This window comes from Felis catus, chromosome C1 (assembly GCF_018350175.1).
Source record: "Felis catus isolate Fca126 chromosome C1, F.catus_Fca126_mat1.0, whole genome shotgun sequence".
NCBI lineage: Eukaryota > Metazoa > Chordata > Mammalia > Carnivora > Felidae > Felis > Felis catus.
Genome location: NC_058375.1, coordinates 93,778,059 through 93,794,249, shown reverse-complemented (window position 1 = coordinate 93,794,249; position 16,191 = coordinate 93,778,059). Strand labels below are relative to the sequence as shown.

General features: G+C 58.4%; 2 protein-coding genes across 2 annotated transcripts in view; one reads left to right on the top strand and one right to left on the bottom strand.

Annotated features, from left to right (window-relative positions):
* Nucleotides 1-1,913, bottom strand: part of SLC6A17 (solute carrier family 6 member 17) — a 125,487-nt gene extending 123,574 nt beyond the window's left edge. Inside the window, exon 1 of the mRNA XM_019837588.2 lies at nt 1,892-1,913. The gene's annotated coding sequence lies outside the window, so the exon portion shown is untranslated. The remainder of the gene's footprint in view (nt 1-1,891) is intronic.
* Nucleotides 1,914-5,612: 3,699 nt separating this feature from the next.
* Nucleotides 5,613-15,974, top strand: ALX3 (ALX homeobox 3). Its single transcript, XM_023258969.2, has 4 exons — nt 5,613-5,920; nt 11,135-11,451; nt 14,385-14,513; nt 14,905-15,974. Exons 1-4 carry the CDS (start codon nt 5,644-5,646, stop codon nt 15,211-15,213), a joined length of 1,032 nt encoding a protein of 343 aa, XP_023114737.1. The 5' UTR covers nt 5,613-5,643; the 3' UTR covers nt 15,214-15,974.
* Nucleotides 15,975-16,191: the final 217 nt, after the last annotated feature.

Genomic DNA, 16,191 nt, shown 5'->3' with positions numbered 1-16,191 from the left:
TCCTCCAACCCTCCACTTCAGGGCGCCCAGCAAACAGATGCACTTGGTTCTTCTTCTTCTCCACTTTTTCTCTTCATGTTATTTACTACCTGCCTGCTAGGTATGGGTCCTTATGCCCCCTGAAAGTCAGGGGACCGCTGGGCCACGGCGCTTGCTCCTCCTCATCTCCCACTTGCAAATCTGGTGCTTGAAGCTGGGCTTGTCATGAATGGATGCCCGTGGAACCGTCCTGCCCTCCCCCGGAGTCTCTCGATTCAGGTGGACGCCTCTGCCTTTGTCTCTCTTCCTCCCACTTCAGCGGGGACTCTTCCTGCCCTGGCCCCAGCCAATTCAACAAATCCAAGTTCCCCAAACTTGGCTTCCTCTTTCCCCTCCTCTGAGCTTTTCTCTGGATGCCTTCTCTCCCTGCCCCCTCCATACCTCTTCCCCTCCTAAGCCCCACTCAGTTTTCTACCTGGAAGTGCTCCCTGACCAGCTGCCCCCAGCCCAAGGCCGGGACAGGTGCCTGTCTCACGGCCACCATGGCCCCTGTGATCTACGCACCCATTACTCCGTGTCTCTCCTGCCAGCCCGGAAAAGCCGTGGGAGTAAGGGTTCTATTCCCTGACTCAGTCCTCACTGTGCAGCCCCAATGTCTGGCACATGGCAGACATTCAATAAATGCTGGATGAGGGGTGCCCGGGTGGCTCAGTGGGTTAAGCGTCCGACTTCGGCTCAGGTCATGATCTCGTGGTTCATGAGTTCGAGCCCCATGTCGGGCTCTGTGCTTACAGCTCAGGGCCTGGACCCTGCTTCGGATTCTGTGTCTCCCTCCCTCTCTCTGCCCCTGCCCCTCTTCTCAAAAATAAATGAACATTAAAAAAATTTTTAAATGCTGGATGAATACATGAATGCACGATATTAATTGATCAAAGTATTCGAACTGCCAAGAAGTCCAAACCTGCCTCCTTCTGTTTTACACCAAGAATGAGTTCATAGAAAACTCTCCCACAAAATCACTTCTCCTGGTCTGAGCTGGCCCTTGCCACAGAACTCATTTACCTTCACACAAAGGCAGTTAGGCAGACATCGGGCCACACCAGGCACTCAGGACACATCCCAGACCTAGCTCCGCCTCTCTGTTCACTGCCCCCATCCCGACCTGACCCCAGGGAGGCGGGCAGAGAGCAAAAGCAGGGAAATATAGGTTCAGGGTGGAGTCGGGCTCAAGAAACATCTGTATAAACACTGTTTTGTTCATTCCGGTGAAGCTGGCCTACAAAATCCTATCCCTCTCCTTTTCCAGGAGAGCAACGGAGGTACCGGCAGGTTAAGTGACTCTCCCAGCAAAACAGATCAAATGAACGGAAGAGAAAAAATAGTTCCGTAACTCCCCAGAAACTTCACCCCACAGCACAGACTACAGCCTGGATGGTCAGAATCACAGCCCAGGATTCTGGGTATATCCACAGCCCAAAGCTTCCCACCCCCTTCCTTCTTTCTTTTAAAAATCATGGGTAAGGAGGAAGCACCGGATCTGAGGGTTTATTTACCATTCCTTAGCCTGACCTTCCAGGAAGAATGTCACTAATGAGAAACAATCTACTTAGGCTCCCAAACCCAGAATTTTCATAGGGATCAATTTAGGATTTCAGAGTCTAAACAAGACAAGGGTAATACCAACTATCTTCCCTTGGAAGAAAAAAATACAAAGCCATGGAGTTTTTCCTGTCTGGAAGGAAGTTTCGTATGCGGCAGATCTGGGTTTACATCTTTCCCGCTGTTCCGGCCCCTTTTGGATAGCCACTGGGGACAAAGGGAAGAGCGTTCGCCTTCATGTGGTGCAGGCTGAGGGTGGTCCAAAACCAAAGAAAGCAGTAGTTGGGACCGGCTCCCTAATTCAAGAACTGACCTTACAGGTGAGGCTGGAAGCTAGGAACTCTGCTCTCGAGACCAGATCCCGTTCTAATTCACGTCCAAATGATGCTTGTGTCAGCTGTGGGGGAGACACTTCCATTCCAGCAAAGTGTGTGCCTCATGAAGGCGGGAGTCACGTCTGTATGGCAGGGCCAACAAATGCCCGTCACATAGTGAGTCCTCCTATTGAATGAATGAATGAATGAATGAATGAAACAATTAGCTAATGTAAAACAGCTGCATAAACATAGCCACTAAGCATCATTTTTATTTTACTTTTTTAATGTTTATTTATTTATTTGGAGGGTAGGGGACAGAGAGAGAGAGAGAGAGAGAGAGAATCCCAGGCAGGCCCCTCGCTGTCAGCGCAGAGCCCAACGCGGGGTTCAAACTCACGAACCGTGAGATCATGATCTGAGTCAAAATCAAGAGTCGGGTGCTTAACCGACTAGCCACCCAGGCGCCCCAAATGACTCATTTTGATTTCAAAAGCAGTTTTTCTCAGCAGGTGGAAAGTTTTAGTTTTGGGGTGGTGGTTTTTGTTGTTTTGAGTTTTTTCATGATAGGACCCAGAATGATCTGGATCATCCCATCAGCTCATCTCACTTAGTCCGTGGATAATACACTATTGTAACGGAACTGGTTATTACTAAGCAGCACAAAGGGGAAACTCGCAAATTCTCTTAAACCTCTGCCCCACATCTGGCTGTGTCAGTGGGTCGTAAAAACCTCTCAGGTGTTAGCCGCTGTGTTTCATTTGGTATCAGCTTAGCAGAAAACACCCTCCACCTACTATCCCAGCCACCACAGCTGGGTGAGGCATGTCTCAATAAACTGCCACTAGGTGATCAGGAAGGCAGTAGTGTGGCTCCACCTTGGGCCAACTCTGTCCCTGATCCACTCTGGCCTCAACTTCCTTTTCAGGAAAAAGTCCCAACCTTCCTCCGGGAAAAGGAGGGTGTGCACTGAATCATTTCAGATTGGTCATGTTGGCTGAAGAAGGACTGATGGTCAGAGTCAGGTGGGAGACGATGGATCTGGGCATAAGTTCTGGTTCTGCCACTAAGTGGCTGTGTCCACTCTGGGCAAATGGCTCCTTCTGTGGCCTCAGGCTCTTCTCTGTAAGATGGGGGTAATAGTTGTGCCTACTTCATGGAGTTGTTGTGAGAATTAAACAAACCGGTGTCTACAGGATACGTCAGACAGTGCCTGGCATGCTGCAAGATAAATCAGCTGTTGTTTTTATCTGTAAAATGAGGGCCCCTGTGTACTCCAGGATCTCTCAGCCCTCCTAACAGAAAAACTAAATATCTCTAAGAGTGCCATTTTTTGTGTGTTCTATGCACCTCTGCCCCATCAAACTCTTTCCAGACCTCATACAGATAAGCGTTTGCACTAGTGGTTTAAAAGGGGAACAGGAAAGCTGTACCCTGTCTTGCATGACCCTAGGAAAAAAGCCTCTCAGTAGGGCAACTCTAGCTACGCATCCAATCTGAATGTCCGCTGGGGCTTTCTGCTGCCTCAGTTCAACTGGCAGCATGGAAATTGGTTCTGTTCAGAGAGTGGGGAATGGCAGGAGGGGCTTCTGCGCTTGGGCTGGGGTGTGAGTCCCTAGGTCTCTCTGATCGGCCCCAGCCTGTAGCCCATGCAGCCTGGGGCCAGGAGTCTTCCGCCAATTCAGTGGTGGAACTCAGAACCCTGGGCTGCTGTTTCTGGGTATTGTAATGGTAATAATGATCTCGTTAATTAACACAGTTCATCACGTCCATCAAAACAGAAGTGCTTCTCAAAAATCCTTCGTCCATCCCGCAAGCATGGCCCATTTTTATGACAAGACACCTGAGGCTGAGAAAGGTTACCACCTGAGGCAAAACACTTGGCATTTAAGCCAAGCCGCCTTGTTTAAATTGCTGGTGATATTTTTCTTGCGTCCTACTCGCATCGCTCACAATAAGCTGCTTGACGATTTGTTGAACAGAAGCAGTGTCCTGAGTTGACGCTGACATCCTCCTAAAAAGTCGACAGTATCCACAGCCCTAGCCCCATTACTATTGAAAACCTTATTAACGAGCAAAAGTGGTCAATGCAAATGGATTGCCCAGAGCTGCGATCCACTGGATCCTAGAGAATGGATCTTCCTGGTGAGGTCAGAGAGGAAGCTTAATTCTGAGCTGAGCCTCCCTCTTGGCTGGAAATACCAGCCCCAGGTGCTCCCATCCCACCGCCCCAGCCTGCAGTCTGTGATTAGGGGCCCTAATGGCCATAATGCCTCCAATGTGGTGTTTAAACCAATAAGGCTTCAGAGAAGTTACGGTATGTTTAATAATGGCTTAATGACTACTTGTGAGATGCAAGGCTTCTGGTTCCTGTTTGCCCTTGATTTACAGCCCAACTCTGGCTGAGGACAGCCAAGAAACCCCCTTTAAGCCCCCAGCGGAAGAGGGAGGTGTTCACACCAGACCTCTTGGATTCCTTTAAAAATTGAGAATTCAAATGAAATACAAATGATATTTGACTCCCCACCCCTCTCACTAGTCCCTGGAAGTACTGAAAATAAAAAGCAGTGTAACCCAGACTTAGGAACCCCTCAATCCACACAAGTGAGCAGGGTTCCAGGGTCCTCAGGACTTTCTTCCCAGGTCTTAGGGTGGGGGGTTGTTTCTCTTCTCAGAAACTCCAAGCTACTTCGCTAGTCCTATGCTTCCTTTTGGCTGGGAGGCTCAACTTCTAGGACATGCCACCCTACCCTCACCTCCCTGCAAAATGGCAGGCCTGGGGCAGCAGGGCCCTGAGGTCTGGGCTACCTACCACCAGCCTTTCCCCAGTGGATCCCCAGGCACTTCCAGATCATTTGAGAGGTATCCACTCCATGCCTCCTGTTCAAACCCCAAACCCTCTAGGTACTCCTCCACCTGCTCCAAAGTCAACCTCTGCTGAACCCTGTCCCTTCTGGCCCTGTCTCCGCTTCTCAGACCCACCAGGAATACACAGAAAAGCTCTAAGGATTGACTCAATCCAGCCTCCAGAGTCAGATGAGGACACTAGTGACAGTTCAAGGTCCCAGAGCTAATTAATGATAGTGCCCAGGCCCAAGCTTCCCAGCCCCCTTTCCCGGAGTAGTGCTGTTTCCACACATCTCTCTCAAGGGCTCCCGTCACCGTGAGGAACAAGGGATCCCCAAAAGAGGTGTTTTTGCTGGAGGCAACGTTTTTCCAGCTCCTAGCAAAGGCTTGGGTTAAAGTCCCAGCCCAGCCCCTCCCCCACCCCGCCCTGATCCCAGGTTTCTGTCAGGAGCCCAGGCCTAAAAGTGTTCGCTGGGAGCGGAGGCTCTCCCCCCAGGTGCCTCAAGCCCCTAGGGGCAAGAGCCTCCAGGCAGGGTATCAGGACCGGGGTTGCTGCTCTGAGCGAGGGACTCACCAAGGTGTGCAGACAAAGCGGACCCTGCCGTCGAGAGAAGGTGGCTTCCTCCCTGTGCTCGAACTGCCTCCGAATACGGGAGCTGGGGTGAAGCAGGGGGCTCCCGGGCTCCGAGGGGTTAACCCGCGCGGGGCTGCACGTGACGTGGATGGTTCCAGCATTAAGTCAGAGGCGCGGCCCCCTCCCCTGTCCCCCGCCCCCCCGCGGCGCGCGCCGCTCCCGGGGGCTCCGCGCCCCCGAGCCCAGGTCCCTCCCCCTTGGCGGCCGCTCACAGGCCGCACCGGCAGCGCGAGGCCCGGAGCCCCGGCGGCCTGTGCGCCGGGAGCCGGCATGGACCCCGAGCGCTGCGCGCCTTTCGGCGTGGGGCCCGGGCCCGGCCCTTACGCGGCCTCGGGGGACGAGCCACCGGGCCCCCACGGGACCCCCGCCGGCGCGCCTCACCTGCACCCCGCGCCGCCCCGCGGCCCGCGCCTGACCCGTTTTCCGGCCTGCGGACCCCTGGAGCCCTACCTCCCAGAGCCGGCCAAGCCGCCCGCCAAGTACCTGCAGGACCTCGGGCCCGGCCCGGCGCTCAACGGCAGCCACTTCTACGAGGGCCCCGCGGAAGGTAACGCGCGGCGCGGGCGTAGCGCTCAGCCCCGACCCGCTCACCCACCCTTCCCCGGCCCGCCCGGGCCTCCCTGCTTCCCTCGCCCGCTCGCCCAGCTCTCCACTGTTTTGACCCTCTAGCCCGTCGTCGCCACGGGTCCCTCACAAGGCCCACCGGCGCTGGTCCAGGCCGGGCAAAGCCAGCGCGGTGCGGGAGGCAGAGCCGCTCAAGCCTCCGGTGGCGGGAAAGGGGAGGGGGAGGTCGCTCGAGGGTGGAGCTGCGACGGCCCCCGGCCCAGTCGGGCCCGAAGGCGACCGGAGGCGGGAAAGAGAAATCCTGCTTGGCCGGAGTTGGCCTGGAACTGCCACTGACCCAGAAGCCGGGACCGGGCCCAGGGCCTGGGCCCCGCACTGAGCCCGTGGTCCCGATGCAGGGAGAGAAGCTCGGTTTTTGTGCCTGGCGTCCGTTCAGGGTCCTGAGCTTGGGCCCCGACCTGGAGGGGCCAAGCAGGACACCAGGGGGCTGCGGCCTGGCCTCCACTGGCTTCTCCTCCCAGGCCCGGCCTCCGAAGGGAAGGCGCTGCCAGCGCGTTAGGCTTTGGGCGGCGCGGCCGCGGCTGTTCCCGGAGTGCCGGGGCCATTCTCGATACCGAATAACTGTGTTCTTATTTCTCAGACCAACCTGGCCTCCCCGTCGTTATGCACGGGGAGGGCCGCCCTTCTCGCAGTCTTGGGCTTCCTCGCACTGGATCGCCACCGCTGGGGCCGTCGAGAGTAGCCCGGCGGGCCTGTCCCCTGGGCTCCTCGGGCCCCGCGCCGGTGCCCCATGCGCTGAGGCCAGATGGACGCAGAACGCGCCTGACCACCGGGGCCTGCAACGCGGGCCCGCGGCCTCGCCGACACCCGCTGCACCGACCTACCTGTAGGAGTCTGGGCGCCCGCCCATCTGCGCTGCCGCATCCCGCACCTTAGGCCCAGAGTTGAATCCTCTGAAGTCGGCCCCAATCCGCCTCCACCCCGCTGGCGCCTCGCGGGCCTCCACAGAGTGGTCAGGCAGCTCAGGCCTTCGCTCAGCCGGGGCAATGGGAATGTGTAGGGGAGGGCGGGGAGGCGTGTGGGGGTCAGCGGAGGAAATGAGCGAGTCCGCGGAGCTCCGTGTCTGTGCCCTTTGAAAGAGGCTCTCCTGATAAAAACCACAGTTGGGACTTAATGAGAAGCAGTTGGCCTGGCTCCTCTGATCCCAGCCAGACGGCGGCGGCCGCGCAGCTTCATGAGCACCGCCGGGGACAGGTACCCGGCCTGGCTGGGCGCGCGCGCGTCGGGGCGAGACCCACCCCGCGGGCCCGCGTCCCTGCTGGGCGCACCGGGTCCCTCACGCACCGCGCGGAAGCCAGGACGGGCAAAGTGCGGAGAGCGCTGGAGCCGAATGAGCGACGGGGCGTGGAGGGACCGGCCCAGCGACGGCGAGGGTGTCAACAACGAAATGCGTGGAAGTAAACCTGAAGAGTGTTAACGACAACCAAAAAGAGGGAACACTGAACAAAACAACGGAGGAGAGAGGCGAGAAGGAGAGGTCAACGAATGTCGGCAAGCAAGACAGAACATTAGGAAATACACGGAGAGCGAACAGAAAAAGAAGAAAAAGCAAGCGGAGGATCCGACGATCGAACGAAGCGGGTACATGGAGGAGGGAAAGGACAAAAAAGAGTAGAAGCAGGAAAAAAAAAAATGAAAGGAAAATAAAGGACATCCTAAAAGAGCAGCAAACAGCAAAATGAGATCAAGTGGGAGAAGAAAAATGACGATTCGAGTTGAGCGGACCACAGGCCAAACGAAAAATAGGCGCAGCGGGTGCGAGCCGAGCCTGGGACCTGGGCCGCCGCTCGCCTCCCGGGTGCCCAGGGCCGAAACTCGGCGGGCGCGGGCGGCTCGCGTCCCTGCGGGGGAGCGGGGCTGCTGGGGAGGGACAGCCGCGGGGGACTAGGGCCGCACGGTCTACGAGGTAGGAAGTGGTGGCAATGGGGGAACACACCTTATTTCCCGGCCTCTAACTTGACGGGCTGCGAGCGTTTCCAGCTCAGTCCAGTGAGCGCGCAGCTGCGCCCCATCTGCGGCGCGATCTTTGCCGAGGCCGGGCAGTCGCGCGCTCCAGAGTCTGGCGCTTCTCTCCCGCTCTTCGCGGCACCCTTGGCGGAGAGCGCCCAGCCCTGCCCTAGACCCCGGCCGCGTACTGGCGGTGCCAGCCACCCTTGGAGTCCGGTGCGCGCGGCTGCTCACAGGGCCGGAGCAGTGCCCGGCCGTTCCTTCCTGCTCCGCCGGGGCCGCCCGGGCCGCCCCTGGCTCGGCTCTCTGACCTGGGAACCACCGACTCGGAGGCCCCGAGCCGGGTAACTGGAGGGCCGCGCTCATCGGCCCGACTGCAGACCTCGAGGATTCCCAATCACTGGCCCTCGGCTGAGGCCCCTACGCCAAAGCTGGAAATTCTAGGGAGAGCGCCAAGGCCCCGCTAGAGTCCGGCGCACGGCGTTCTTGTCCATAACGGTTTCGGGTTATCAGCCGGAGCTTCGAGAGCCCAGGCCTTGGCGAGCTCTGCGGATCGCGTGGGAAACGGCGCGGGCGCCGGCTCGGAGGAAGGCTCCCACGGAAGCTGAAAGCCGGATGGTTGGCCGTGCGGCCTCAGGGGACGCTCTCTGAGGGGGCAGTGGGGCTCCCGGTTGGCGTCCCAAGCGGTACTGCTCCCGAGCTGCTGCCCTGGCTTTGAGACAGCCTCTAGCAGGGGCTCTGGCGGCCCCCCGGGGTGGGGGAGAGCAGCGGGCGTGAGAGCAGAGTCAGGGACGCAGCACCATCGCTGCCTCAGAGGTTTCCGTCTGGGCTCCCGTCTTTCAGGCCCAACAGACTTCTGCTGTGGTGCTGCGGTCTTGCAGGCTGTGGACACCCTGGTGCTGAGCCCCAGGATGGATACCAGTCTCCACCGTGAGCACTCCCCCTCAACCACACGGTGTCCCCACCAGGTGCAAGTGAATCCTATACACAGCCTGCACACACCTTGAAAGTGCTGGGCACTGTGGGGTGCATGCACCCTTCTCTTTACAAGCTCAGATGCAAACTGCTGGCTTGCCTAACTACTCTGCCTTTCCTTCCTTTCCTCCACCGCTGCCCTTCATTGATCCCACCTGCACCAGAGCACTGGGCTTTGCTCTTCTATGAGCTGTGCCCCTGTTCCCCCAAAGAGGGAGGAATGCCTGCTTTTCCCTGGAGCCCTCCAGGCAGATGGAGGTTTCAGGGCAATGGCAACAGGGACGGGAGAAGTGCTCTCATCCCTTGGGAGGGCTGTAGAATGGGCAGGCATGGGAGGCCAGCAGAGGCCAGCAGGCTTGGCCCCCTCTTCTGGTGGCTATTCTGAAAAGTCCTGCTGCCCGTTGTCTCTCTTGCTCTGGCAACTCAGAGCCCAGAGCTAGTCCCTTCCTCTGGGCAGATCCTGTTAGGACAGCCACCGAAGGCTCAAGAGCCGGATCAGCAGGCCTCAGAGCTTTGGGGAGCCCTCTACAGTGACATCGGTGCTCCCCTGACCCCCATCCCTGAGCCGCTCTCAGCCTTTTTTGCCTGGAGTCCAGCAGTGCCTCCCTCAGAACCCAGGACTCCCAAGACTCTACTTCTCAAAGCTGTTGTATGTGGGGTGCCCTTGAAAATTTTAGTCTCCCAGTCTCCCTGACCATTCAGTTATTTGGTTCCGTTCCCATGAGTCCTTATTCCTCAGCTGCTACCAGTGCACCTCCCTCTAGAACCAAAACATGTTGGCTAAGAATGGAAGTCAGTGGCTGGTGCCCTTTCTTCCCTATGCTCCACTTGAGTTGTGACCTGGCGCCTAGGCTTTTGCCGTGCACAGCCCCCGGGGGGCAGGCTCTCACAACATGGAGCTTACTGCCCAGCCTGGCTGGTCCAGGCAGGTCACCCACCACCTTCCAGCTGAGGGGGACCTTGCCCAACTTGTCCTCCGTAATGCAGCCAGGGAGCCAGAACCTGAAAATCCCATCTCTCTGGTCCCCTCCTTCCCTGATGACAGCTGTGATCCCGACACCAAGTCCCAAGGAAGAAACTGCCTCTTGGTGCCAGCTTGCTGGGCCTGCTGGGGCCCAGGCCCCTGCCGGGGATGGGCCAGGGCCAGGGCAGGGCTGCGCGAGTCAGTGGGGCGTCTTTGTGGCGGGAGCTCCTGGGAGGACTGTGGAGGAGAGATTTCATGGCGGCACTGCTGGGGGGCCTCTCCAGAGGAGAGGGTGGAGCATCAGCAGTGACCTATTTTTCATCATGCCCCGGGGTTGTGACAGAGCTCCAAGCTTCCTGAGGGCTAGCATGTCAGAGTGGGGCTGCTGGCAGCTGGGCCCAGCTGCAGCCAAGACCCCCCACCCCGCTGCTTGCTAATCAAGGGCAATGGGGGAGCCATCAGAAACTGCGCTGAGAAGGGAGGGGGCAGACAATAACCAGAATGATGGGGTTGGGGGCTGGATGCTGTTTTGACGCTGGTCCGCTGTCTCTCCTTCTCTGAGCATAGCCTGTCTCCTGCCTCTCTAACGCTGCAGCTCAAGTCCTTGCCCAAACATCACAGTTTTCAGAGGCATGAGACAATCTTTTTGGAAGCATCTTTATCCCATCTTGCCCTTCATACCCCAGGGCCGGGATTGTCCTGAGACTCGGGGTCCAGAGAAGGAGGCACAGCCAGACCAGCCAACAGTGATCTGAGTGCATTGCCTGTCCATTGCCTGCCTGGACCTGGGACCCGATGCATGGGCGTGAGGACCTGGGAACCAAGGCCCACAGTCAGGAACAAGGAGGCACTTCCTGGCAGGGGCGGGAGATGTCGAACACCCCATCCTCGCCCCCTCCTCCCGCCCCTGCGCCTCTGTGCTGGGCCCTGCCACGGCGCCAATCCTGGCACCTCCACACCCTGTGGGATGCACCACCACAAAGCACTTCCCTGAAATGAACCCTCCTCCGGCCCCAGCAGATCCGCCCAGACCACAGAGCACATGGTTCCCTAGGGCCCCCTCCCCAGCTGGAGGCTCAGCAAGCAGGCCTCCGAATGCCAGGCTCCCATGGAGGGTGGCTGCTGGGACAAGGGAAGAGAAAGGAAGGGGGAGGCGGGGACTGAAGCGTCAACGTTCTTCCCCCTCCCCCAGTCCACCCACAAAACCTCCTGGTTCGGTTTCCATCCTCCTTTTTGTGTTTTCCATTGCAGCTGAGGAGAAGGCCTCCAAAGCTGCCAGCTTCCCCCAGCTGCCCTTGGACTGCCGAGGGGGCCCCAGGGACGGGCCCTCTAACTTGCAAGGCTCCCCAGGCCCTTGTCTGGCCAGCTTGCGTGTCCCTCTGTCCCCGGGACTCCCTGACTCCATGGAGTTGGCCAAGAACAAGAGCAAGAAACGCCGTAACCGCACGACCTTCAGCACATTCCAGCTGGAGGAGCTGGAGAAAGTCTTCCAGAAAACCCACTACCCTGATGTGTATGCCCGGGAGCAGCTGGCTCTGCGCACGGACCTAACCGAGGCCCGGGTACAGGTGAGGGCGCTCCGGACATGGGCCTCTCTGGCCGCCTCTACCACCCCGACCACGGGCCCGGCCACGGGAGAGGTGGGCACTAGTGCCACACAGAGCTGCCTTTCCCAGGTGCCTGCCCCCAGCCTGCCTGCCCGCCCTGGGCTCCCCCTCCATGCACAGCTCTGCTGCAGCCACAGGCTTGCAGTCCAAGTTGAGGCCTAGGCCTCATGGGAATGGTAGCCTCTTGGAGCCCAAAGACCTGTCTGGGAGTCCTAGCTCTGCCATTTTCTAGCTGACCAGGTGACTGGGGGCATGCCATTGGATCGCTCAGCCTCACTTTCCCTACTTAGGGAGTCTTTGAGGACCACAGATGTGACAGCATTTTGGAAGCCACGAAATGCTGAACACATATCAGGGCTGCTCCTGAGGTAGCTGCTCAGAGTCGAAGGCTCCCCACTGGGCGGGGGGCGTCTCAGGCTCCATGATGCTCAAAGCCATCTTGAGCCGGCGACTGTCAGTCCTGCCAGCTCCCAGACCCTGGCCGGGACAGCCTGGCCAGGGACTCTTCCCCACCCCACAGACTCCCCAGCAGAGATCAGGCCCCATGGCTTCCCGGATGGGGCTGTGGCCAGCTTCAAGTGGGGGGGGGGGGGGCGTGGGGTGAGGAGATGGAGGGATGTTGGGAAGGGAACAGGGGAAAGGGAGAAGGGAAGCCCATGTCCAAGACATGTCAGAAGTGGGAAAGAACATGAAGGTGGACAGCAGGGGGTGGGAGTGGAAAAGGAGGCTCCAGTCGAAGCCTGGCCCAAGAGGAAGATGGTGGTTGTTGCCTTGTTTTGAACTGGCATGATGCATGACAGGCTCCCCGAAACTGAGCAGGAGGCACTGGGAGAGGAGTGGGACTCGGGCTTCTCGGGAGAGGTGAGGAGGTCACCTCTAGGCGGAGGACATTCTCTCGCCCACCACAGGGGAGACTCAATAGGGACAAAGCTCACGCCTAGCACACCCTGTATGGAGCCTCTCAGGACACTCTGTCTGAAGGTACTGGGGCAGGGGCCTGCTCTGGAAGAATGTGGGGGCCCGCAGGCCAGTCCGCAGAGAGGCCAGCTGCCACCTGGCTGAGAAGGCCCTACAGCTGGATTCCGTGTAGGACCAGAGGGGCTTGGGCTGTTTCCCCTTCTCTGCTGGGTCCTCCTGCTTCCGCTTTCCTCCCGAAACAGACTTTTAGGACGGTCCTCCCAGGGTTCCCCAGGCCCTGAGGCCATCAGGATGAGAGACCAAACATTCACAAGAGCCCATGAGATTCCATGAGCTGGGGACGTCCAGGGCATTGAGTCTCGGGCGCCTCAGCGAGCCTCTAGGGTAGGGTCTGCATAGCTGTTGCTGTGGAACTGCCTTGGAGAAGTGGAGCGCACCCTCCTGCTCCTCTTCCAGGACTCTTCAACCCTGAAGGGGTCTCATGGGTGGCCGCAGGCTCCCAGACCTAGTCCCAAAGAGTCCCGAGGGCTGAGGCCCTAGAGTAGGGCTCTTTTCTCTGACGGGAACGTGGCATCTACCCGTAGGCCCTGCCCCATGGACAGCAACAAACGACCACCCAGGACAATGCAGAGGGCACGGCCAGAGTGCAAGTGGACGTCTACAGTGGGGACTCTAGAGATAACGGCATGATGGGGAAGAGTTCCCAGTAAAGCAATCAGCTCACCAGCTCGACTCCTTCAGCTGCCTGCAGGGGAGGGAGAGTAGAGAAAGAGAGGCCGGGCAGCTGGGCGGCTGGGATGGTGTGTCCCTGACCTTGCCTCAGGTCTCCTCTGGGATCTCTGTATCTGGGGGTTAGGGGGCTGGGGGTATGCCGAGCTTTTGAACTGTTGTGGCTTCGCCCGCCTGAACGAATAGGAGTGTGAAGGGATCATGGGGGGAGTGTGAGGGGCTGGGGTGGGGTTGCATTCACACGTACACACACACACACACACACACACACACACACAGCTTCTCTTGTTGTGGTTCCCAGCTAGATCCCTGAAAAGCAAGAGGATGGCTTGGTTTCGTTTTGATATTGCCGACATCTAGCCCGGGGCCTGACGCACAAATGTTTAGTGATAGAAATACAAAATGTACGCACTGGTACACGTAAACGTAAGGGTCATACGGCGTATGCCCAACGGCAGCTTCGTCACAGATATGTACACAGATGTGCACAGCACACAGGCTCCCCTGACCTGCCAAGAGCTCGCAAATAAGCAGGAGGCGCAGATTACAAAATGGATAATGGCCATAGGGTGTGGTAAGTACGAGAGAGATGCCAGAGCACCACACCACCCAGGTCCAGGGGAGATGTACGCGTGTGTTTGTGGCAGAAGAGTGGTGGGGGGAGGGGATGCGCAGCCCCCCCCCCCCCCCCCCGTAGGGGAAGCCCGAGTGAAGACGGGGAGTAGCAAGGTAGCAGACTGTCTCAAAGGCAAGCTGGGGTGGGAGGCAACTAGGAAGAACCAAGTGTTACTGCCCAGCCAGAGATGTGGCTGTGGAGAGGGGCCGGGCTCTGGGCTGAGGATGAGAGGTGGGCAGACGGAAGAAGAGGCAGGGTGGGGCTAGAGCCTGGGCACCGGTACACCTCGGAAGTGCCCGGGCCTCTGAGGCCACACAGATCCCACAACACCCTGAGTGACACAACCCGGCTGGAGAACCAAGAGAGTGACTCAGCCTGGTGAGTGGGGGTGGGGGGTGGCCCAAGGGACCAGTAAGCCCCCTCTGAACTTGGGCCTGTTCTAGGCTCCATTCCAGGTTCTCCTGGCCCTGAGAACAACATGGATTTAGAAGTTCCCGCAGCTCAAGATCCCCCAGGCAGGAGCCAGCGCCCCACCCTGCAGGAGGACACACACCCTCAGCTCTCTCCCCAGCAGGCTCTGTTCCTCGGGGCTGCTTTGTCACTCTCTCCGCCTCGCCCCTCTGTCCCCCAGGTCTGGTTCCAGAACCGCAGAGCGAAGTGGCGGAAGCGAGAGCGATACGGGAAGATCCAGGAGGGGCGGAACCCCTTCCCGTCTCCCTATGACATCTCTGTGTTGCCCCGAGCAGACAGCCACCCCCCGGTGAGACCCCTCTTCCCCTGAGGCAGGGCCTGGCCAAGTCCCGTGGGGGTAGCTCCGGCCCCAGGGAGACCTGAAGCAGCATTAGGGTTTTGTGTGACCGTGGGTAAAGCACTTCTGCTCTGCAAAATGGGGCTCTTCTGTCTCATGAGTGGGGCATGCAGAGCAGCTGGCGCGAAGGAAGCGCTGGAGAAAACCTCATCTGGAGGAGCCACGGCAGGGGTCTCCTGAGTATGCCATTTCGAGTGTTGGGGGTAGGAGGGAGCAGATTCTAGACCTGGGCCAAGTGGAGGTTTCCTGGTAGGTTTCTGGAGCCCCAGGAGCAAAGACAGAACCCTTAGGTGAGGGTGGCAGCCCCTGGGTTACTAACTCATGGGCCTCCTTCTCTTTTCAGCTGCAGAATTCCCTGTGGCCCAGTCCAGGGTCTGGGAGCCCCGCGGGACCCTGCCTCGTGTCTCCGGAGGGCATGCCCTCCCCGTGCATGTCTCCATACTCCCACACTCATGGGAATGTGGCCGGCTTCATGGGGGTGCCGGCCTCCCCCGGAGCCCATCCTGGCATCTACTCCATCCACGGCTTTTCCCCTGCCCTGGGGGCCCACAGCTTTGAGTCTTCCCCAGATGGCGACTATAAGTCTCCAAGCCTCATCTCGCTCAGGGTGAAATCCAAGGAGCCACCCAGCCTACTGAACTGGACCACGTGATCGGTTGCATGGACATACAGACTAAGCTGCCCATCCCCTTTTCTGTTCCCAGCTGCTCCCACCCCACCCCAGCCTGGATGTCAGAGAGGACACACCTCTGCCTCCAAACCCCAGATGGTTCTCGGAGGCCCAGGCAGAGCAGCTGGGATCCTCAGCCTCCCGCAGGGAATAAGCTAGAGTTTTTTTTTTTTTTCTTAGAATAAGATGGAGCTGCCCAGGAGAAAGTGGGGTTCAAAGCAGGTAGGATTCTTCCTATTACACATTAGGTCCCTTCATCCAACTCTGGGCTGGAGGAAGACACTGCCCTGCTTCCTTCAGATGTTGTCCAAGTTTAACTGTCATCCCTCCAGCTGAAATGGCTGAATTGGCTCCTCATTCAGGGAACCCCGTAAAATAAAAGGAGGAGGATGCTGGTTGAACCAGAAGAAGCTCTTTGTGACTTAGGGGAAACCAGTCTTGCAGGACCATCTAGGGCCAGCCTTACTTCCCCCTCCCGCCACCAGGGGGCGAGCGTTCAGCGTCTGGAGCTCACGAGGGCCTAGAAGCCAGCAGTCCAGTCGGTGTAAACGGTGCCCGCAGCCTCTGCTCTAGCCATCCCTCATCCCTTGCTCTGGCCCTGTGCCCCTCCCCCAACATGCCATGGAGTCCTCTTCCCCTCCAAGGGGATGGAAATTTGGATTCTCTTCTATGGAATCAGGCCAGAGCAGGCTTCCTTGGTTTACTCATTGGATGTTGGTAAGAATAAAACAAATTTCCACAGATTTGAAGCCCTTGAGATCTCAACCCAGACTTTGGTTAAAAAAAAAAAAAAGGCGTGCTGCCCAACATGATAATAAAGATGGCAAGTGTTTCCTAGACCAGGCAATTGTGCATCCTCAGGGTTTGGCACTCGGTTACGCTAGAGCTGGTCGGTGCCCAGGGTTCAGGCTCAGCCAGGCCCTCCTGAGGGGCCAGCAGGGATCCTGGGGGCTAGGGGAA